Raw genomic sequence first — 23225 nt, 5'->3', positions numbered from 1 at the left:
TTTTGTTTTTTTTGTTTGAATAACGTCACTTCCGTCATGTGAGGGGGGCTTCCGTCGAGCAATGGGCTCTTCCGTCAAGCTAGAGGTGCTGCTTCTCCGGGCCTGCAGCTGAATGCCTCTCGGAGGAGGATATGAGGCAAGCTGGGCAGCTAATGCTAACTGTGAGCTACTATGCTGGGAAACAAATGTGGGAAACATTTCAGTGTAAGCAAAGTTCTCGTTTCTGTCGCGCTTGCCGAAGGTAGCATCAGCTAATGCCGAGCTGCGAAATTCTCCTCGCTGCCGGTGGTGAAGCTAAATTGTTATCATCCCGGACTGGTGTTACATTTGGCCAGTTAACGATGGGGACATTACCCAGGTTGAAATGCTGATATATGCGGCCTTGCGTTAGCCGGTAACTAGCGTCTGATGTTAAGCGTTTGTCATCTAGTTTGGGGTACAGTTTCGGTTCTGTCTGTCATATTGTCACCGAGCTCAGGTTCAAAATGACAACCGAAACCGTGTGTTGGTGATCGGGTATACGTTTTGCCGAGCACATATGAGAGACTTTCGTGAGCTAACGTCAAGCAAAATGTTCTGTTAGCTCGCTAATGACCGCCAGTAAACTTAATCTAACTGGTAAAGCTCGCACCTGTAGAGGAAAATGCCGGATTTTGGTTTGTCATTCAAATAATTTAGTCATTGTGTGTTGTAGATTGTTTATTGTTTGGGTTTGGTCCGAGGGAGGAATTGCTTTTACCACAAGTCTTAACCACTACTATGTTAATTGGTAAATTCAAAATTATCGCCCTCGCTGTGTCAGCTGATCAGTCAGGTACGCAGGTGTAAATGCGTTGTGTTGAATTGTCACCTGATATGTTTGTTCAAACACAACGTCCGTCCCTTTGCCGTGTGACCGAGTTATCCAAGATTACCTGAAAATCAAGTAGTAGCTGCTTCAAGTCATGGTTGTTATTTGAAGTCATGAAAGTTACTCATGCATGTTCAACAAAATTGGTGTGACAAGTTCAAATTTCCACAACTTTTGTGTGTGTGTGTGTGTGTGTGTGTGTGTGTGTGTGCGCGTTGGCAGCTTGCAGACCTCTGTTAATGTACAAATCTTGTGCTGCGCATGTTATGTTTAATGTCCTGCAATCGTAACATTTAACAGTTTGCACTTTGTTCTCTTTTTCCACAGATGAATGTTTTTTCAAACATTCATTTGGTTGCCCATGTGCCAAAAAGTCACTCTCATGATTGCCCAACAAGGATTGGCTACGCGGATGCAGGGAGAGAGCACATATTTGCCCAAGAATATGCAAGAACTCTTGACCTCTACTGAAAAATACATATCGGAGACACGGACCTATTTTCCTTGATGAGTCAACCTTGGTTGACCTGTGACCCCAAATGGAAGTGCCATCATAAACACAAGATACTGTGGCTCAAACTGCAGCACAGTTTTCAGAGCTACAGCCCTGAACAAAGCATTTCAGCTTTTGGTTGAACCTGAAGGAGGAAATGGGTTCGCAAGCTCTCCAGATACTGCGGCAGGGTGTGTGGGCTTCACTCACAGGAGGCTGGTATGTGGACCCCCATCAGAGCACATTCTCCAATTGCTTCCACCTCTACCTGTGGATCTTTCTCCTGGCCTTCCCCTTCCTGCTGTATATGGTAAGGCTTTGTCATCTGCGTTTTCATAACAAAACAATGACTGCAGGGTGACCAATATTCATTTGTCGATTTTTGCAGGGATATGTGAGTTTCCTTAGTCTATTGATTCAGTCTTGAAGTGTCATGCGAATGTATTTGGGTGCAAAACCATAAGAAGCCTCAGCCTCACACTTTTGTTTACACTGGTTTGAACTTAAATCTGATGCATCTCAAGCTGTCAATGGCTGTCACGTCAACATATATTTTTATTCCATTTTTAGCGTTTGATTTTTCTTTCTTCTCTTGAAGGCCCTTCCGCCCAGCTTGGTAGTAGCGGGTGTGTACTCTGCCGTGGTGGCTGTCTTCTTCACAGCCATTAAGGTGGTGAACTACCGGCTTCATGCCATGTTCGACCTCGGAGAGATTGTAGAGAAGAAGCAGGCGTCCCTCTCAGCTGAAGCCCCAAAGACAGACGAAGGAGATGAAGGTTCAGGTGCCCACGATGGGAATCAGCACAGGTAATCTTTTTTTTTTTTTTTTTTTTTTTTTTATGTTTTTGCTAAGTTTGCTCATGGAATCGCAATGCTTTTAAATGCAGGATTGTTTTTGTTTTGTTTTTTCATTCTAAATTTCCCTTGTGTCTGAATTCTTGCAGAGATAGTCATGACGGTGTGGAGATGACTGTGTTTCGAAAAGTCAACTCAACGCCTCCAGTGCGCTGTAGCTCTCAGCATTCTCTGTTTGGACTAAACCAGGTGTCGGTGAGGATTTTCTCATTACGTTTTCCAGACCTTCTTCTCATCTTCACTGTTACTGATTCTTCAGTTGTACATGTACATCCATCACATCCCCATGTACTTTGCTGGATGACTTTTTTAAAATGTTGTTTTTTTTAATAAATATTGTAACTGTAGACTGATTGATGTATGTGTAGTTTTTGACAGTGGTATCATTTGATCTTAAACATTACCACTATACATTTCCAGGAGTTCTTGCCACAGCTGGAGGATGCCGGGGGCACCAGGGGTAAGTTGAGTTCGCCCTTTTTCTGTGTCCCGTCTCACACAAGAAGAGCTTATTTTTGAAAATGTGCTTCGGCTTTTGATGTGTCTGCTTATCTTTTACCTCAGATATCAAAGAGCTAATGCAGGAACAAGGAAGCTGTAATGTAATCGTTGCATCAGCTCATCGTGAGATCCTACGGCAGAGTTCCCAGGACACCATTAGTAAGTCTGCTACAATTCATCGATGAGCTCTGGCCGTTCCTCTGCATCCACAAGAAAGACGAATCCTTCCTGTCTAGAAACAAGCCGACCTCACAAGCCCTGGCCAGAAGTCTATGATGCTCTGATTTGTAGTCTCTGCATGGCTCCTAACTTTTGTAAATCCAGGGAGCAGTTGATACTTCCGGTTCTGTTTAAAAAAAAAAAAAAAAAAGCTGAGTTAAAACCTCCAAACCTGCTTTGCTTTGCTGTTTTTAGGGGCTCCTAATGTGGTCCAGTCCTGCATTGCTGCTGCTCTGGAGGGAGACTTCCCAGGTCTTTTGGGAATATCTGGCAGGTTGGCTGGATCTGGTGAACGGGGTAATTTCTTGTCCATCCCCCCTTCCCCCTCAAGTCAAGAAGACGGAGGTGACAAAGAGCAGCTGCAGGAGGAGGAGGCGGCGGAGCGAATGTCTCGACAGAGTCCTGAGGGCAACGGCCTGGGAACTTACTCCTGCCTCGGCCCCGCCGCTGAATCAGGCAGCCTGGGTGAAACTCCCCTCAGTCCTCTCATAAAGAGCAGCCTGAGTGAGGAGCTGAGTGAGAATCTGTTGGGTTTGGGCCTCGACCCCGTGGCGTTTGTGCCGGGGACTGAGAACCCGGGAAGCCGCAGCGGAGTGGCGCTCGCCGCCGGATCCACCGACAGCTGCTTCAGCGCAGGCGGAGCCACGACGGACCGCGAGACGCTCAGCACCGTCAGCAGCTACCGCAGCGAAAAGACAGACTCCACGCAGCTGGAGAGCCCCTCGTTCAGCCAGCCGCGGCCCACCGACGCTCAGGCTCACGCGGCGGCAGCGTCCGCGGGCGGCGCCGTCTCCAGACCGGCCGACGAGCCGGGGGGGCAGGACGGCAGCGACACCGACAACCTGTCCGACAGCGTGCTGCTGCGCTCCCCATCCAAAGAGTTCTCCCTGAGCCAGGGGCTGGACAAGACGCTGGTGGAAGGGGACGACTTGCCCGCCGGCCTCTGCGACGTGGCGCCGCCGCCCCCCCCTCCCCTTCACAACTCGTCTCCGTCGAGCAGCGGCCACTCAGAGGTTTGCGATTTGGACAGAACTGCTTCGGTGCCTCCGCTGCCCCCGCCGCGGCAGGCCAACTCGGTGCCCTCGGGGCTGGCCCTGGGTCTGGTGTGCTCCGAGCCTGCCCTGCCCATATCCTCTGCCCCCTTCTTGTTGCCTGAGCAGGCTGCGCTGCAAGCCCAGCAGGTGGTTCGCCCCAAAGACTTGAAGCTGCTGCGGACCGGAGCGGGCCAACGGCCGGGCCGGAGGAAAGCCCCACGGCGGAGAGCCGGGGCCGGGAGCAGCAGCTTCGACTGCGGCACTTACAGGCGTCACCACAATCACAGGCAGCACAGAGATTACATCCCGGTGCACAACCGGCTGGGCGCCAAGGCGTACAGCGAGAGTTTGTTCGAGGACTCCAGCGACGAGGACGACGGCAGCGACATGAGCGCCGGCTCCAGCCTGGGCTCGCAGCACCGCTACAGCTCCGACGACGACGACGACTCGAGTTCCTCCACCTCCTGCTACTCGCCAGACCTGGCCAACGCCGGCCTCACGTCCCCGCCGCTACCTGCCGCTCAGCTGTCCGCCGCAAAGGAGGCGGACGCCACGCAAGCCGCAGCCCCGTCGCACTGCCGCGCTGCGCAGCGCTCCTCCAGCACGGCCAGCGCCAAGACTCACGCACGAGTGCTCAGCATGGACGGAGCGGGCGCCGGGCAGAGCAGCGCGGCCGCACTGCCCCCCTCCACCCTGCTCGCCATGCCCTCCACCTCCACCCCCGCGCCTCGCACTCTCACCATATCCAAGTCGGACCTGGAGGCGCGCACCGTCCACGGTGACGGCTTCCCCGGAGCTCATCATCATCATCATCGCCTGGACTCTCTGGGAGGCTCCTGGACGGGCAACCAGATGGGCTGGAGGGCCGAGGAGCTGGTGGAAGAGGGAGCCGTGGGAGGAGGTGAGAGGGTCCAACCTCTGCGATGGTTGTCAACACTGCTTGGCTTTATTTTTTGTGAAATAACCTCCCGGCTTTTGGTGCAGATAGAGTTGGAAAAGAATAGGAAAGAATCTCTATTTTCCGCTTCTTCTTCTTTCTTTTTTTTTCTTAGTGTTCAGCTATTTCAGAGGAGCTAAAAGCAGCTTTGTAGCTCCCAGAGAAATAGTTTCTATTTTTGCTGCGGTTCTTGGCTCACATCTTGTCCGTCGACTGTGAAATGCAACCCACTGATGTAACTGATAACTTCTGTGCAGCCATGGTTCCAGAGGACGGGGACAAACCTGACTCAGTCAGCAGTGTAAAGAGGACCCAGGCCATCCGCCGGAGACACAATGCTGGGAGCAACCCGACACCTCCGCCGTCCACCATGGGATCCCCTCCCAGGTCCGTCTGCTTGCTGCACCGGCTGCTTCAGTCATAGCCAGAGCATTGTTTCAAACAAAGTTATCTATTATCTATATACAGTGGTCCCTCGTTTATCGCTGGGGATAGGTCATTAAAATAACCCGCAATGGACGAAATCTGCAAAGTAATCAGCTTTATTCTTTACAATTATTCTACATGTTTTAAGCCGTAAATCCCCTAACCACACACTTTTATACACTCTTCTCAGACAGGCATTAACATTTTCTCACATTTCTCTCTTATTTCAACGCTCTCAAAGTTCAAACTTTCACGATTTAAAAAAGTAAGTACAATATTAGTAAATGAAACCAAAGATGACGCCGTATTCACCGTGACGGTGCCTACGCGGCACCAGGACAAACATGCACATTTATGTAAATCTGACTAGCCGAATGCATTCTGTACTGTACAGGAGACCCTGCACGGAGGAGATTGAAAATGGTGTAGTAAAGCACAGTCCTTTTGCTAATCAGGACGCAGAATGACGCAGAACACAATGCGCGTTCATACTGAACTGTACGCTGTAAAAAAAAAAAAAAAAAGCATGCAAACTTACACTAAAAACAAATCTGCGAGGCCGCGAAAGGTGAATCGGGTTATAGTGAGGGACCACTGTATATAAAATCTCTGCTTTCTGCAAAATATTTCTTTCATGAGATATTATTCACGAGCAGGTCTAGGAGGAATTTTATCATAAAAGACCAATTCATTGAAGCTTCTGCTCAGAAACATGCAAGTTGCTGAAGGCCGCGCGGCGCTACTCCCTGGTATGGAATATTGGGTTTTAACACGTCCTTGATGTCTGCAGCCTGCAGGACCTCCAGCGGGGTCGGGCCTCCTCCCACTCTCGGACCCGCGCCATTCCCTCAGCGTTTCAGTTTGCCTCCTCACTCCTGCTGCCCCGCAGCGGCATCCACGAGGCCTCCACCTTTGACGACACATCAGAAGGGGCAGTGCATTATTTTTACGATGAGAGTGGTGAGTCTGGTGGCACAAAAAAAAGCACTAAAAGTGCAGTGTTACATTTGGTTTGGCGGGGATGTTTTAGGCGGCTGTGTGCCTTCACACATTTTTATTTTACTTGAGCCGTTTGTTTTGTCTGGAGGCTGCAGGGAAGAAATGAAAAAAAGAAAACTCATAAGTAATAACTTTTTGTCCTCTCTCTGTCTGTCTCTTTATTTTATGTGTAGGTGTGAAGAGGTCCTACACATTTGGACCTGCTGGAGGCGGTTATGAGGATCCTGTTCAGTAAGCTTTTTCTCTCATTTAAATAAGCAAGAGTTTAGAAAGTCATGTTTAAAACTTCAGACTAAACACGCAATTGAAAACTTCAACACGCAGCGAAAGAGAGAGACAGTCCCAGTCTTCAAGCTTCACCTCCACCGAGGTCCAGGAGGGTGCGCCGGTCCTGTCCATGCTGCAGCCCAGGTCCATGGTTCTGCAGGGCATGCGGGTGCGCAGGGTGCCTCTGGAAATGCCTGAGGTGAGCAGCCTGTGATATTCCTCATGACTCCAGGCCAAACAAAAGAATCCTGCAAAGAATTGTAGAATTTCACCTAAGATTGATGGTTTTCGCAGTCCCTCCAAATGAACCGCTTGTCTCTTCCCTGATGTCTAGTTTGATCTGGATCACGAGTCTCTACAAGAGTCCCAAGAAAACACTCTGATGATTGAGGAAAAGGCCAAGCCCAAGCAGTACTACCGCTTCTGGGTGCTGCCCGGGAGATGGTTGAGGGTTCGATATGACCGACTGGCTCTGCTGGCCTTATTAGACAGGTGGGTCCAGAGTCGCACTGCATGTAGTGCAATCAAAAGAAAACTTCTTGGTTGCTTGGTTGGTTTTCACTTCTAGAGGCCTGTGGTTGTCATTTAGCGCTTTGCAAACCTGACTTGATTGGTTGACTGACTGATTGTTTGTTGGATTTTTTTCACCAGAAACCGCCGTGTGGGAGAGAACGTGTTTGCTGTGGTGCTGGCCAGCCTGGTGGCCTTCCTGGGATTCTTGTTGCTACTCCAGGGCTTTTTCAGGGACATCTGGGTTTTCCAGTTCTGCTTGGTCATCGCAGGCTGCCAGTACTCACTACTGAAGGTACCACCTCAGCAATTCTAGAATAAGAAAAAAACATTTTTTTTTTCCATACCTCTACGGGCAATTTTATTTTATTTACTGACTGCTGTTTCACTCGGTAATAACAGGATATGAGAGCGTATCTGGTGCAGCAATGCAAATGCGGATACCCAGAGTTCTCTCCATTTTATTCTTTTACGCGGATGACTGTAATATTATGGCTGCCTGCCCAGAAATACACAAGCACAGATGAAACGTAGTGCTGTATTTGCACGGCAGTACAACAGGCAATATGCGAGCGGGTGTGCGCCGCCCACCACGTCTCTGCTGCTTCACCAGCGGCGCTAACGGCCGCACGTCATCCGCTTTCAGTGCATGTAAAGTGAAATCACATCATCTGTTCACGATTATCGCAGGCAAACTCCACGCAAATGCACGACAGTCAACAGTTTGGACGCCCTAAATTCACGTTGCAGTTTCTCACTGAAGGCATCAAACCTACGCATGAACACACATGGAATTATGTGGGAAACAATAAAAGTGTCAAATAACTCAAACACGTTGTTTTATATTGAAATTCTTCAAAATAGCCACCTTTCATAAAAAGCACATTCAGAGTTATTGAGCATGTTTTTCTTTGCTGCATAATTCCATATATCTTGCTCATATAGTTTCTATTTGCAGTGTAGGTAGAAGGTGTGTCCAAACATTTGACTGGTAGTGTATGTTTTCTTTTAAAGGAAAACTGTGATTAAAGAACTAAGTGCGTCATATGCAGCCTATTGTGCTCCCATCAAGGTGCACACGGTTCCCGGCAGGCAGGCAGGCAGGACTCGACATGACAACAGTAACACGGGTTTTCCCCACAAGCGCATTAGACAGCAGTATCGACAGTCTGGATGACACTGGTTGCAAATGACCGACCCTGGTTTAACTGGTAATTTGAGGAGTTTGATGAGACCAGACTTGAAAAAAAAAAACAGTTTAGGTTTAGTTTAGATCCTGGTCCATAATCTCTTTGGCCATCGTTGTGATTTCTGGGTGAAAATTGAGCTTGAATGTGTTTTCGCCAAAATGTATCGCCATCATTTGATGTATGAAGAGTCGCCTGTGAAAAACTTGTGTCCCCTGTCTCTTTGCTTCAGAGTGTGCAGCCAGATGCAGCCTCTCCGATGCACGTGAGTACTGATAATTATCTTCTGGTAGGATTAGAGCAGGCCAAGACATTCTCTCTCTGTGTGCGTTTGCGCTCTGATTTTCTTGTGATCGCGATTTGTCTCCCTCTGATCTTCTCTTCCTAACAGGGCCATAACTGGATCATTGTGTACAGTCGGCCGGTCTACTTCTGCTTGTGCTGCATGATGATCTGGGTCTTCGACCTGTCTGGCCGCGCTGGCAGCTTGCAGCCCTTCTCCCTCTACGGAGTCACCTTCTTCTCTGCAGACTTCCTGCTCTGTGTCAGGGATATGCTCATCGGTCAGTCTGCTCACAGTGACTCCCGGCACGTCAATAATGTCTGTATTGGATTCGTGCGGACTAACTTGATTTGTTTTCTCTGGCCCTGCAGTGTTTGCCTTGTGTTTCCCAGTTATTTTCCTCTTCGGGTTGCTACCTCAGGTCAATACTTTTGTGATGTGTCTGCTGGAGCAGATTGACATGCACATTTTCGGTGGAACCGGTAGGAACATGTTGTGGAAACATCAGTTTGAAACAGCCGTATAACACCCTGTGCATCTTTTATATCTTATAATTGTTTTTTATTCCTTAGCTACTACCAGTCCCCTCTCATCTCTGTTTAGCCTCATACGCAGCATATTGGTGGCTGCTCTGCTGTATGGATTTTGCCTTGGTGCCATCAATGTAAGTGAGACTTTAACATTATGCCTTGAATATAAACATCCTTTTATATACATATATATATTTCTTTATTTCAGACCCAAGAGATCCATATCACAGTTAGAAAAAGGGAAGACATCGAGAAAAAAATAAACAAATGAAGAAAAAAGGAAAAAAAAAATCATTCACCATGTTCAATGCCTAGCACAGCTTGGAAAAAAAATCTTACAGAACTGCTTACAGGGTTCACGAGAACATCAATCAAATTGTTTTGTGACTCACACCCTACACATAAAAATATGCATCAGGTTGCGTAACACAGCAGGGCAAGCAGGTACCCCAACACTAACAAACATATGGCTTCCACTGCTATTCTATATGTAGAATAGAATAGTTTTATTGGCATTATGTCGGGTAAAAAAAAAATCTTAAATAATCAATAAAAACAAGATAAGAACAGCAATCAGCACTACACCAAACAATACATTCGCATAATCAGTAATTGTAGTGAGATTGTCCGTGAGGTAGTGTGTACAATCTCACTACAATTACTGACGTAATTATATGTACACACATATACTATGAAATATAATATAACCTGTTCTATCCTGTCATACTGTCGTATTCAGATGAGGCATTCCAGACACGTCCTTATTCCGCTCTTTTTCTTTTCCCATCAGGCACCGTGGGGGGATGCCCACGTTCCTGTGCTGTTTTCTGTGTTTTGCGGCCTCCTGCTGGCCTTATCCTACCACCTCAGCCGCCAAAGCAGTGACCCCACCACCCTGTGGTTAGTGTTTTGTATAAATAACGTTCATAAATATCTGGGTTTCTATTTAGATTTAGTTTTACATCCACCTTGTAGAACAGGGGTGGGCAAACTTTTTGACTGGTGGGGCCTCAATGGGTTCTAAAATGTGACAGAGGGGGTAGCCGAGCTGCAGCAGATGGATGGAGTGTTTTGGTGAGCCACCTCATAGGAGGAGAAATATATCAGGGGATAGGTAGAAAACATGCTGCTTTAATGTCAGTTGAAAATGAATGAAAGCGTTACAACAAAATCAGTGTCTTTGAGGCCCCACAATATTTGGATCTTTATTGAAATGACTCCTAAAACACTAAAAAAAAAAATAATTGACGAAATACAGCTGTTTTATGACTTATTTACTATTAATATAATTTCGTCGAGTTTCGGCGGGCCGGATTGAGAAGCTTAATGGACAGCACATGCCCCCGGGCCATAGTTTGCCCACGCCTGGTTTAGAAGAAGAAGTAGAAGGCCTTTATTAATCCCGCAGTGGGGAAATTTGCATAATCAAAGAAGCAACTGTATAGTGCAAAAAGATGGAGAATTAGATTAATTAAAATAAATAAGACAATAAAAAAATACAATTCCAAGATGTGTAGGGTATAAACAGAGAAAAGAAGAAAAGATATTTACATCTTATGGACAGTTTGATTTACAGCTCTCTACATACTGAAATATAGATAAGTCTTTATTGCACATTGAGAAAAATGTAAAGTGGTTACGAGGATGAAAATCGTGTACTGGGGATTTGATCCACTTTGTCTTGTTACAGGCTGATGAATCCTGTGCTGTTCACAGCTGTGCTTCCCACAGCTTTTTGTTATGATTTCTAATATTTTGTTGCCCTCACCCCCTCACTCACTTCAGGTCACTGGTCCGGTCTAAGTTATTCCCCGAGTTGGAGAACCGAACACCCGAGGAGCCTCCTGTGGAGATCAAGGACCCACTTCCTGAGAAACTGCACAACTCTGTGGTAAAAAAGAGGAAAATCACCTCTCTCGCACTGCACTTTCTGCTTTGATTTTCTGCGTGTCAGTATTAATAAAGACCCGCGCCCTCTCCCTGCCTCTTTGTAGAGAGAAATTCTTCATTCAGACCTTGTCATGTGCCCCCTTGTGGCTGTGATCACGTTTGCCATCAGTGCCAGCACGGTTTTCATCGCTCTTCAAGTAAGTCGCCTGCGCTTGTGATGCCGTTATTGCGACATATTTCCCAGAGATTGTAGCAGAAAATACGTGCTCAGATTTCTAATGCTGCAAACCCCCTCTCCTCTCCTCCCTCCCCTCCCCCCAATCTCCACCCTGATCCACAGCCGGCTCTCAGTTTCGTCTTGTACATCCTGGCTGGAGTCGTAGGCTTCATTACCCACTATCTCCTGCCTCAGCTCCGCAAACAGCTGCCATGGTTCTGCCTGGCTCACCCTGTCCTCCGCTCCAGAGAGTACAGCCAGTTCGAAGTGCGAGGTGAGTGCCTGCTTTCTCCTTTTCATTGGCCCAGAAACGTGTTGGCGAGTACAAAAGGGTGGCATCTATTAATCATCACAAGGATAAGCAGCTTCTGTGCGGCTTTATTTTGTTTCACTGCAAGATGTTCAAACTCGGTGTTGGTCATTCTGCTCTTACAAATTTCCCTCTCTGCATGTTTGTCCCGGGGAAGTATATTCAACCCTGATTAGCAAAAGCTCCGCAGCCTGATGTGTTTTCTAAGATGTGTTTTCCTGCCGTGTGCCCTAGATGCCGCCCAGCTGATGTGGTTTGAGAAGCTGTACGCTTGGCTCCAGTGTGTGGAGAAATATTTCATCTACCCGGCTGTTGTGCTGAACTCCCTCACCACAGAGGCTCGGGCCGTGGGTCAGAACCATAAGGAACTGGACATCTAGTAAGGCTCTCGTAACTCTGTTGCACCTCATACAACCCTCACCTCCAAATATGGTCGGCTGCCCTCCGTCTCTGGATATTTTCCATGTGCAGTGAAACCACGGAATATTTGTGCTTCTGCTCAGCCACTCCCAAGTTTATTTAACTGTCTGCAGCTCGTGCTCAGCAGTTGGCCTCCAGTGAAATGTCTCTTCTTCTTTTTTTTTTCCGTCCAGCAGCCGAGCTCTGTTCATCTCAGTCGCCGGCATGAAGCTGCTGCGTTCCTCCTTCTGCGCCCCGTCGCAGCACTACGTCACCCTGTGCTTCACCGCGCTCTTCTTCCACTTCGACTACCCGCACTTCTCAGAGACGTTCCTGATCGACTACTACTTCATGTCCATTCTCTTCAGCAAGGTGAGGATGCAAACCATGGCTTTTGTGCCTTTTGATCCAAACGGGTACAAATAGATTAGTGAGTATTTTATTTGATATTTTTTGGACTGAAAAAGATGGTTCATTTTTTAGCACATCTTAAAAATAAAATAAAAAGAACCTCGCCAGCGGTCAAATCAATGTGTTTGGCTGTTTGGAAAACTATGTTCTCTTGCAACCGTGCAAGAATATTGATTTTAGAGTCATCTGCGCTTCACTGCGGCGCAGTGAATAATTACAACCACCGGAAGGCAGCAAAGACTGAAGACTTGCATTCCGTATTTACTTGCTCATTAATCTTTCAACTCTTCAGCTTTTGTGTTGTTATTGCTGTTTGTGATTTTTTTTGTCCCTCTGACCTCCAGATGTGGGACCTGCTGTACAAGCTGCGCTTCGTGTTGACCTACATCGCCCCCTGGCAGATCACATGGGGCTCAGCCTTTCATGCCTTTGCTCAACCCTTTGCTGTTCCCCGTATCCTTAACTGACTCACACTTGATGTGTGTCGACTTCAGGTCCTGCAGACACGGTTGTTGCACTGCAAATTGTGCTCTTTTGCAGTTTTGTGAACGGTTCCAAAGACGTCTGGGTGCATCCTTAACCCAGTGACTCCAGACTCTGCTGTGCTCTTCGTCCAGGCTGTTTTCTCTGCCGTCTTTTCTACGCCTCTCAATCCCGTTTTAGGCAGTGCCGTGTTCGTGACTTCATACACCAGGCCTGTGAAGTTCTGGGAGCGCGATTACAAGTATGTTGTTTTTTTGGATTTGTTTACAAAAAAGCTATTTTCACTTGTGATTTTCTGTTTCTTTTAACCAAAACCTAAAAAATGCCCCGTTCAGTCAGACTGTTCTTCTGTTTCTCCTGCAGCACCAAGCGCGTCGATCATTCCAACACCAGGCTGGCCACTCAGTTAGACCGCAACCCTGGTTTGTCTTGACGCTCCTCTTAGACACGTGGTGTTTCTCAAGCTGTGATTCTGAAGCCTTTTCCTCTCTTTAGGCGCAGACGACAACAATCTGAACTCCATCTTCTACGAGCACCTGACGCGCTCCCTGCAGCACAGCCTGTGTGGAGACCTGCTGCTGGGCCGCTGGGGCAACTACACCACGGGGGACTGCTTCATCCTGGCCTCGGACTACCTCAACGCCCTGGTCCACATCATCGAGATCGGCAACGGCCTGGTCACCTTCCAGCTGAGGGGTCTGGAGTTCAGAGGTCAGCAGTGGGGGCGTGGTGAACCGTGTTATCAGCAGCTCTATTATGATAAATCTATTCTTTTCTTTTTTTTTTTTTTTTTCAGCATTTTGTTCATTTCACATAACAGTTTACAGACATACACAACAGCCTCACAGACATAAAAGAAAAATAAAACAGACAAATTACACAAACAACAAACCCAAGACAGAAATAAATAAATAAGTACATAAAACCAACAGACAAACAACAAAACAAAAGAGGGCCAATCAGGTGCAGGTATAGGAGTGGTAGATTAATCATACTCAGGAAGAAAAGGAGAAAAAAGCCCTCAAACACATCATCCAACATTCAAATATTGTCCACAGTCATCTGTAGAGTCGCACATGTTTTTTCCATCACTTCCAACACTCAGTCTCTGCCTCCATTGAGATACATTTGGTGGTTTAGCACTCCTCCACTTCACTGAAATTGTTTTCTTTGCAGTCAATAAAATAATTCTTAGTATATATTGCTCAACTAAATGATATTGATCTCTAGGTATGGCACCTAAAATAACAAAAACACTGCTTCCAATGGGACATCCACTTTCAGAATATTATCAAATTCAACCTGCTTTTGGAAACTTCTCCACAACACTCACTGCCGCTCTGGTGTGTGCAGGTACCTACTGCCAGCAGAGGGAGGTAGAGGCCATCACAGAGGGCGTGGAGGAGGACGAGGGCTGCTGCTGCTGTGAGCCCGGCCACCTCCCTCACATCTTATCCTTCAACGCCGCCTTCGGCCAGCGCTGGCTGGCCTGGGAGGTGGCCGCCACCAAGTACGTGCTGGAGGGCTACAGCATCAGCGACAACAACGCCGCCTCCATGTTGCAGGTTTTCGACCTGCGCAAGATCCTCATAACATACTATGTCAAGGTAAAGGAGAGCTTTGTGTTGTTGCTGTTTCGTTTCTGCAACTTGGTCAACAAAACCAAACTCCAAGTTTTGAGTCCAAATAATAGCAATGATGTCCTGTGATTTTTATCTTTTTTATCGTTTTGAAACAGAGCATCATTTACTATGTCAGTCGATCTGCCAAGCTGGAGGAGTGGCTGACTAATGAGGCCGTCCAGGAGGCTCTCAGGCCTTGTCTAGGCTCCAACTACGTGGACAGCGATCCCACCTTCAACCTCAACATCGACGAGGACTACGACCACCGGGCCTCTGGCATCACCCCCTCCTCCTTCTGCATGGTCTACCTGGACTGGATCCAGTACTGCAACAGCAGGCGCCAGACGGTCAGACACCTTTGGAATAGCCACTCTAAGATTGTGTAAACGGGGAAAAAAGGCCCATTTTCATTTGATGCTTCGTGACTCATCGGAACTTTTGTGTTTGGCTGCAGCCGGTGACGTGCGAGAGAGATTCTCCCCTGGTGAACCTCTGCTTCGGCCTGTGCATCCTTGGAAGAAGAGCTCTGGGCACAGCCTCCCACAGCATGTCTGCCAGGTGAGGCCACCAGGCCATTAAACCATGTGACTCCTGACTGCTAAACGTGCCATTCATAAAAATAAAAAAAATAACAGGCTTATGCCAGTCACACCCCATTAATGCATACGTGTCAAATTCTGGCCCGCGGGCCAAATTTTATTTGACTTTTTTTTTTTTTCAATGTGTTTTTTTTTTTTTTTTTTTTTTTTGCTTTTTAAATTTGAAATTCAATTTTGCATGTGTGCAATATGAAGTTATTTATTGTATCGTGTTCCATATTCAGTGTTGAAGCAAAACCTGTTAGTCTCCATATGCAAAGGTTCACTGTTCTCTCGAGAGGAAGATTTTTGTCCATGTTTTAAATTTTGGCCCCACTGTGTCTCAGTTTGATGCTCCTGTGTTAACGTGTTATTTAACCAGCTGTTAACCCTCGTCAATGTGTTTGGCAGCCTGGAGCCATTTCTCTATGGCCTCCATGCACTCTTCAAGGGAGACTTCCGCATCACGTCTCCAAGAGACGAGTGGGTGTTTGCAGACATGGACCTGCTCAATCGTGTGGTGGCTCCAGGAGTGCGGATGTCCCTCAAATTACACCAGGTAGCGTTCGTCTCCGATGAAGAAACCACGTCTGGTGTACACATTATCCGTGTTTAGTTGAGGTGTGTTTTTGTGTCTTTAAACTTGCACTTCCTGCCAGGACCACTTTACCTCTCCTGACGAGTACGAGGACCCCATGGTTTTGTACGACGCCATCACTGTCAACGAGGAGAAGATGCTGATTTCTCATGAGGGCGACCCCGTGTGGCGCAGCGCCATCCTGGCAAACATGCCTTCGCTGTTGGCGCTGCGCCACATCATGGACGACGGCAGCGACGAGTATAAGATCATCATGCTGAACAAGAGGTTCCTCAGCTTCAGAGTCATCAAGGTCTGAACTTCCTTTTCCCCCTGAAATGTAAATGTAACCCTGGTCTGTGAAGGTTCTCAGTCATCCAGGTCATCTTAAAGTAGAAGGGGAAGGGCAACTAGACTTGTTCTTGTGATCCTGAGGACGTTTCGACTCTCATCCAAAAGGCTTCTTCATCTCTGAACAAAGGTGTTGGAGAGTAGGTACTGTCATGTTGTAGTCAAGGCCGCACCAACCCCAGACCAAGACCTTATCAAGACTAGAGGATCGAGATGGAGACCAGACCAAGACTTTATCTATCAAAGAAAAATAACAAAATTCAAGTTTGCTTCTACATTAACAAAATGGCAACATCTCTTTTCAGCAAGGTATCTTTCAATCATTTTCTTAAACATTTTGCTGCTTTGCCAACTACTTTGAGCTATTTTCACAAAGTGAACCAGGAATAAGGGGGCAAACAGAGCGTAAAACGGCAGCAGCTGGATTCTTTTCCGTTATTATCGTGTTATTACAGTGTTGGCTGGGTCTCGACCGGCCTTGGTCAAAAATCCCCAGTCCGTCCAGACAGAGAACGAGACCAGACCCAGTAAAAATGCCCCCGAGACGAGACTGAGACCCTTAAACAGTGGTCTGGAGACCAAGACCAATCTCCAGTACTACAACACTAGTGACCAGGTATTTAACCAGCAGGCGGTGTGGTTGGGGCTAAGGCTGATTGTACCTTCTATTAGCAAAGGTGTTGAGTTTCCGACAAAGAAAAGTGTTGGTTTTTTCGAATAACTTGAAACTCATGCAAACTCACAAGAACAAGTCCAGATGCCCTGATGTAACCCTTCTTTCACTTTAACCCTGCGTTCTGCTCTCCTCGCTCCAATTGTGTCCTTCACGCCCAATCTGTTTTTTGCGCTGCCCCCTGCAGGTCAACAGAGAATGTGTCCGAGGCCTGTGGGCGGGGCAACAGCAGGAGCTGGTTTTCCTGCGCAATCGCAACCCGGAGCGCGGCAGCATTCAAAACGCCAAACAGGCCCTGAGGAACATGATCAACTCGTCATGTGACCAGCCCATCGGTTACCCCATCTACGTCTCGCCGCTCACCACCTCCTACGCCGGGGGCCACAGCCAGCTGCGCTCCGTGTGGGGAGGGCCCGTCAGCCCCCACAACATTTACACCTGGCTCATCAGCAGCTGGGACAGGTGGGTGGTCCCACCACAGCGCGACCCTGGTGGACGCTGCCTTCGGACGTCTCAACAAGCTGCAACCATTAGCTGACAACATGAATTCGTTGACGCTTCAATTTTCGAGTCGACGCGTCGCGTTATTGTTATTTATAAATTGCTGAATGCTAAAATCTCACTCCGGCCGCTGCATGCTCGTTTGTACCTGCGGTGCAGTACTGACTGAGCGCTGCGGGTGGCAGTGTCGCTCCTTGTTTACATCCTGGCAGACAGAGAAGAAGATCTGCTTCTTCTCTGAAAAGGCTGGAAAACTTTGACCCTACGTTTCTAAAGTTCAGGAATAGTTCATAGAAAATGAAGCAGCGAAACACGTAAGGTGCAAACCCTGTGAAGCTCAGCCAGCATTCCAGGGTCGGCACTCCGGTGATACGCCAGCACCTTAAACACCACCAGGAGTCGCTGTGTCATCACGCACCACAGAGAGGAGCCCAGGATTGATATTTCCTAGATATTTTTTAAATGACGTGCTTATATGTTCATCAGCCTATGATGCAAGTACATCGTACGCTTTATCGCATGGTGGAAAATCATGCAACAAGCTGCTTAGCGAGCGATGGCTCACTGAGGTAGATACAACTTTAGGGCAGTAATGAGTGAATCTCAGCCCCTGTCAACACCACCGTTTCTACTGCATCGTAACTCTCTTTCACTTATCAACTGTGTTATTCAGGGCTTATTAATTCAATATGTAAGTTGTAAGACATCTGCTTCAGTTATTTGACCGTGATAAACATTTAGATTGTGAATTAATATCCCTATGACAATGTTTCCCCCTTGTCTCCCTGGGCAGGCTGCAGAAGGGCTGCGGCGCCGGCTGCAACAGCGGCGGGAACATCGAAGACTCGGACTGCGGCGGCGGCTCCACGTCCATCTCCACCAACCCGGCCATCCATACCACCCAGAGCACCCCCGCCTCCAGCCTCCCACAGCCACACATCACCACGCTGCAGCCCCCCATGGGTGAGAAAAACACTAAGAGCCAAAGTCTTCTCAGCCAATCAGAGCCCTGCTTAGCTGAACAATCATCAGAATTATTTTGACTCTCTTAACAAACATAAATGTGGATGTGTGATGGTGAGTAAAATATTTCATGATGGCTTTGTTGGTCCAGTGTCTTCATCACACACGTCCTCCATCAGCTGAAGAGCAGTCGGTGAATCTTTATCTCCTGTGTGATTAATTTTTTAAAAATTAAAGCATTTTCATTTGGTTCTTTAGTTTTCTTCAAGTTTATTTTCACCTTGTTTAGTTCAAGGTGAGGCGTTTAATATTTGGAGATTTTTAAGAAGAAACGGTGACATCAAGTGGTTGCATTTCAGATTGCAGCGTCTGTCACTTCCCCTCCCTTCTCCCTGTGAACTACGGTGGCCTGCGCACCCAAACCTAGATACCTCATGCACCTTCCTCCTTGCTATAGTTGAAGACGTGAGCAGTCGCCCTAATTACGAAATGCGCTGTCATGTGACCTGCAGTGTCCACACCAGGCTTCCTTAGAAATATGACAGAAAACCAAATTACTGCCATTATCCACCTTTGTTAATGTATTTATGAGCCGTAAGTTAAGCTTTTACAAATATAAAAATCATACATCAGGCTAAATAGCACACACTGGAACTTTAAAGTGTATTTATCTGTGTTTTTCTTTCTTTCCTCCGTTGCATTGTAGTAATGACGAGAGTGATGAGATGACGACCTTCTCTCAAACTAAAACTCTGATCTTCTATTATTTTATTTTTTTCCTTCAGGCACGGACAACCCCGCAGGTCCGACCCAGAGCTGGCCTCACCACCCGCAGCCCCTGCCGCTGGCTCTGCTCAGCCAATCAGAGGGCAGGATGGAGGCGGGCCTGCTGACGTCGCTGCAGCGCACCTCATCCATCCAGGGTCTGCTGGGCCAGCAGCTGTCCACTTCGCAGCTCTCCTTCAGCGGCGCCGTTGCCCCGCCCGCTCTGCCGGGGCCCGAGCGCTTCTGCGCGGCGAGCCTCCTGGAGAACTCGGGTCACAGGACGGGCCAGCGGGCTGGCCTCGGCCTCGGCCCGGGCCCGGGCGGCCTGCACTATGAGAGCCACCTGGGCAAGTGGAGCTTCTCGGGCAGGAAGGGCTTCAACGGACCGGCGGCGCTGGAGGGAGAAGCGGGAACAGTGCAGACCATCCGCACACAGGTGAGGAGGCGGCTCGGCTCGGCCCGGCCCACTTTCAAGGAGGAGTCTCTTAACTCGACATCACACCTTTGCACCTCTCTCTCTCTCTCTCTCTCTCTCTCTGTCTCTCTCTCTCTCTCCCCCTCTCTCTCTACAGTTGTGTTTTCCATGACACTTTTTATTTTTCTCTTACTTGTCAAAAATATTGAGTCTCCTCCTCCGTCCAATCATAACGCTCCATTTTCACTTGAAGTGAACTGGTCATGTGACCCCCATACGTCTCGTCCGCTGATGTGTAAATGCTCCTCTGTATGGATACGTGTGGGGGAGTTTAGCAAACACGGTTTGAAGTGCAGTGGCCCAGTGCAAGAGGAAAGGCCAGGTTTTAAACTGAGCTTTAAGCCAGGCTGAGCTGGGGGTGTGGTTGAGCCGTCAGAGGGAGGTGAATGATGGTGCAGAGGTGGATCCCTCTATCATCGTTGACTTCACTTCTGACAGGAGAGCAGGTGACTTGAGTTCTGTCAATGAAATGTGGACTTTAACCAGGCCGCTGTGTGCGGTGACAGAGGGAGGATTATTTGTGAGTGATGATGTGCTGATGGCAAAGTTTTATTTGTTTATTTTTCTATTTATTGATTGATTTTGATTGGTTGCGTTGAGCTGTGTGTTGTTGTGTCATGTTGTTTGATGATTGCGAATGAGAGCGGCAATGAAATGCTTTTCCAAAATCAAATCTCTCCCTCCCTCCCCCTCTCTCTCCTTCCCTCCCCCTCTCTCTCCTTCCCTCCCTCCCCCTCTCTCTCTCCTTCCCTCTCCCCCTCTCTCTCCCTCCCCCCCTCTCTTCCTCTTCCTCTCTTTCTCTCCCTCTCTTCCTCTCTCTCTCCCTCTCTTTCTCTCTCTCTCCTACCCTCTCTTCCTCTCTCTCTCTCCCCCACCCCCCTCTCTCCCTCTCCCAGCCTGCTCCTCCTGCACTCCTGCAGGAGGTCAGCAGTGTGACGCAGGATCCTCTGGGAGCCACTCAGACTTTGGAGGCCCCTCGAGCAGAATCCACTGAGCTGCCTTTACTTGAGCACCTGCGCTGAGTCAGCACTCTGGGACACCCCCACAACTCCCCCGACAGAGGGGTAACTGGACCCCCCACCACAAACCCACCTGACCCCCGATCATCCCACAGCCAAACCATTCGAGCCTTGGAAAACCCTTTCCAGTCAAACTCCACCCATTCTTTTATCCACTAAAGCCCCTCGCACCCTCCAGGTCCCTCCAGGTCCCTCCAGGTCCCTCCCTGTCCCTCCAGGTCCCTCCACGTCCCTCCACGTCCACCTCTCAGCCTCAAGAGGTTTTGCATCTGGTTGCATGCGGCACCGATGATGCTCGTCGGATCGCGACGAGGTTTCAGCCATCGTCTGAATTCCAAAGTTACTTTTCATCGTGACTTTCTAACGATGCAGTCCTTCCTCCTCCTCCTCGTCCTCCTCCCCTCCCTCCCTCTGTTTTTTTTCCTGACAAAGGCACTCAGTGTCTCTGTGGACGACCTTCAGGTTGGAACAGTAGTGACAGGCCAGGATGGCCAGTGCAATTAAAAGGGATATTTTCCTCGAGGATGAATTATTTTTGTACAATGGAGACGATCGCCTCGCTGGCTCGCTCGCTTGCTCGTTCATCAGGCATCTGCAGCTTTTTCTTTTCTCTCTAATTTGCAAAAACAACTTGAAGAAGAAGAAGAAGAAAGGTTGGCGCAGTGTGTGCAGGTCAAGACTATGTGGAAAAGCACGAGAAGCCTTGTTTGTTTGGTCCTTGCAGCTCTCACTCTGACAAGGAGCAGATCCAGGAGCCTCCAGGCCTCTTCGAACCTGCAACATCCGTCGCATCAAACAGAGAAATCTCAACATCTCCGCTGAGTTGGTTTCTGTTTTGTTGCCAGGCATCTCTTCCTCTTCCTCTTCCTCTTCTTCTCTTTTTCCCCAGCCGCTTGCCTGAAGACATCAACAATCAAAAGTTGTTTCAGGGACAAAAGAAAATCCCATCGTCCGTCCCGACCAACAGGTGGCGCTCAAACCACTAGTTTACTGTCGGTTCAGGACACGAGGCCAGAATCCGACCAACACCGTGGACAGGTGGGGGCTGGTGCCCACAGATCAAGGTCTATCTGTGAAGAAAATTGTGTTGATCACAAACCTGAAAAAAAAAAAAAAAGAAAACTAACAAAAGAAAAACTGAGAGTGTCTGAAACTTAAAGCCTTTTGAGAGGAATGTCCTTTTTTTGCTTCTCTTTCTTTTTTTTTTACGTGGGTATTCAAGAGTCCTTGAATCTTCAATAACTCGACCTTGAAGATCAAAGGGTGTGATTCATTTGGAAAAAACGGCGCCCCCCTCTGATCAGCCGCTGCTTCCTGACGGGAGCGTCGGCTTGTTTTTGTTTTGTTTTGTTTGTTCTCCCCCCCTCCTCTGCCTGCAGTGCGGCACCTCCCACCACTGTACTACTGCTTCTGCATCCCCCTGCTACTACTAATGTACCCACTACTACTGCTGTGTCCACCACCCTTACATCCAGCGTTTTAGCTGGAGCAGAGTTGAATAAATACTGAAAGCATAGGTGGAATATTTATTGTCTTACATATATCTTTCATTTGTCAATATCGTGTGCTGATGGGTTTTTTTTGTTTTGTTTTTTGTTTTTTGTTTTTTGTTTTTTTTATTCGAAATGGAAATTTGCCTTCTGGCCGCCCCTCCCTCGCTTTGTTTTGTGTCAACACATTTATATCATCTCACTATTGTCTCTCTCTTTATTCAGTGTGCGTGTATCATAACTGGAATTGTCTTTCCGCTCAGGGGGGCGGGGGGGCGGGTGGATCGCTCCGAGGTCGCTTCCCTTCCAATTCTTGCACTCTTTTTTTTTTTCCTTCTTTCTCTTCTCTTTTTGTTCCACCACTGTGAAACTCTTCTGAAAAGTTGAAAGCAGTTTGACCAAATTCTGCCCCCCCCGCCCCGCCCTGCCCTGCCCTGCCCCGCCCCGCCCCGCCCCTCCGTCCCCTCCGTCCCCTCCACGTGCCTGTAAGAGTTTAACTTGAATCGACTGCCTTTGTGTGTCACTGTTTCCTCAACCAATGACGTGCGACGCGGCCCTGCAGGGCAGTGGGGAAGGCGGCCGGCCGGCCGGCGTTCTCAGGGCGCCAAGCAGGAACCAAGCGCTCGCTTGCTCGCTCGCAGGAAACTGGAAACTGCTTTGACCCACAACGTCTTCGCCGTGCTCTCAACGTTTGTTCCATCACTGCTGGTTTTTTTTTGGTTAGTTTTTTTTTGTTTTTGTTTTTTACACAAACCCCCCACTACCACCCACCCAGTAGCCCTTCGTGTCAGCCGCTCCTTCGACTCAGGAAAAACAGAGTCCTTCTGATCAGGGCTGCTTTCTGTTTTTCTTTTCCCTCCGCCTCCATCTTGTATCCAAAGCAACAGGGAGAAACGTCGCTCTTTCCTTTTTTATTTTTAATGATTAATATTATTTTCATTGCTGGGAGAAGCAGGAAAGCACAAGTTCTTGGCGAACAGACCTGGGCGTCAATAAAAAGGGATTTCCTAATCTCTGAAATTCTGTACAGCATGTTTAGTATATAAATATATATTTAAAATATAAATCTATTTTATTATTGAATTTTGGGTTCATTTTGTGTTGAGGACACTATGTGGAGGTTGAGGAGAGGGACTCTTGTTTACCCATCAGCGGGGAGTGAAGAGACTTCACGCCGTGCAGTTGGAGAAGAATCAGTGAAAACTTCTGTTGCACAAAATGTATCATACACCATCTCAATTGGTTGTTTTTTTTTAATTTTCTTTTCTTTTTTTTCTTTTTTTTGCTTACTTTGGGAGAGGGGTCTTTTATTTAAGAACTTTAGGTCAATGTTTAATGTTCTGTACAGTTTTTTATGTGATTTTCTTTCTCCTATTTAAATTAAAGGTTTTTGTGTCTTTGTTTGCAAAT

General features: G+C 47.8%; 1 protein-coding gene across 3 annotated transcripts; it reads left to right on the top strand.

Annotated features, from left to right (window-relative positions):
• The first annotated feature begins 56 nt into the window (after positions 1 to 56).
• LOC142891716 (pecanex-like protein 3) lies at positions 57 to 23224 on the top strand. 3 transcript variants are annotated; one of them, XM_076031450.1, is made up of 36 exons: positions 57 to 204; positions 1178 to 1653; positions 1942 to 2150; positions 2288 to 2393; positions 2619 to 2658; positions 2763 to 2858; positions 3114 to 4853; positions 5147 to 5276; positions 6106 to 6275; positions 6488 to 6545; positions 6639 to 6780; positions 6916 to 7073; positions 7233 to 7386; positions 8511 to 8543; positions 8670 to 8841; positions 8933 to 9043; positions 9134 to 9225; positions 9882 to 9991; positions 10877 to 10982; positions 11086 to 11178; positions 11322 to 11472; positions 11743 to 11887; positions 12105 to 12279; positions 12663 to 12771; positions 12913 to 13042; positions 13165 to 13223; positions 13297 to 13512; positions 14155 to 14408; positions 14540 to 14770; positions 14878 to 14981; positions 15413 to 15560; positions 15661 to 15891; positions 16790 to 17064; positions 17897 to 18066; positions 18852 to 19267; positions 20203 to 23224. In XM_076031450.1, the coding sequence occupies exons 2-36, from the start codon at positions 1501 to 1503 to the stop codon at positions 20326 to 20328; spliced, it is 6813 nt and encodes a 2270-aa protein (XP_075887565.1). In that variant the 5' UTR covers positions 57 to 204; positions 1178 to 1500; the 3' UTR covers positions 20329 to 23224. The 3 variants fall into 3 exon arrangements, with proteins under 3 accessions (XP_075887565.1, XP_075887563.1, XP_075887564.1); XM_076031448.1 differs by having other exon boundaries at positions 58 to 204; positions 12102 to 12279; XM_076031449.1 differs by having other exon boundaries at positions 64 to 161; positions 12102 to 12279.
• Position 23225: the final 1 nt, after the last annotated feature.

Source organism: Nelusetta ayraudi, unplaced genomic scaffold (genome assembly GCF_046127955.1).
Source record: "Nelusetta ayraudi isolate G7.1 ecotype Tasmania unplaced genomic scaffold, CSIRO-AGI_Nayr_v1 ptg000033l, whole genome shotgun sequence".
NCBI classification, from domain to species: domain Eukaryota; kingdom Metazoa; phylum Chordata; class Actinopteri; order Tetraodontiformes; family Monacanthidae; genus Nelusetta; species Nelusetta ayraudi.
This window is presented reverse-complemented; position numbering and strand designations above follow the sequence as displayed.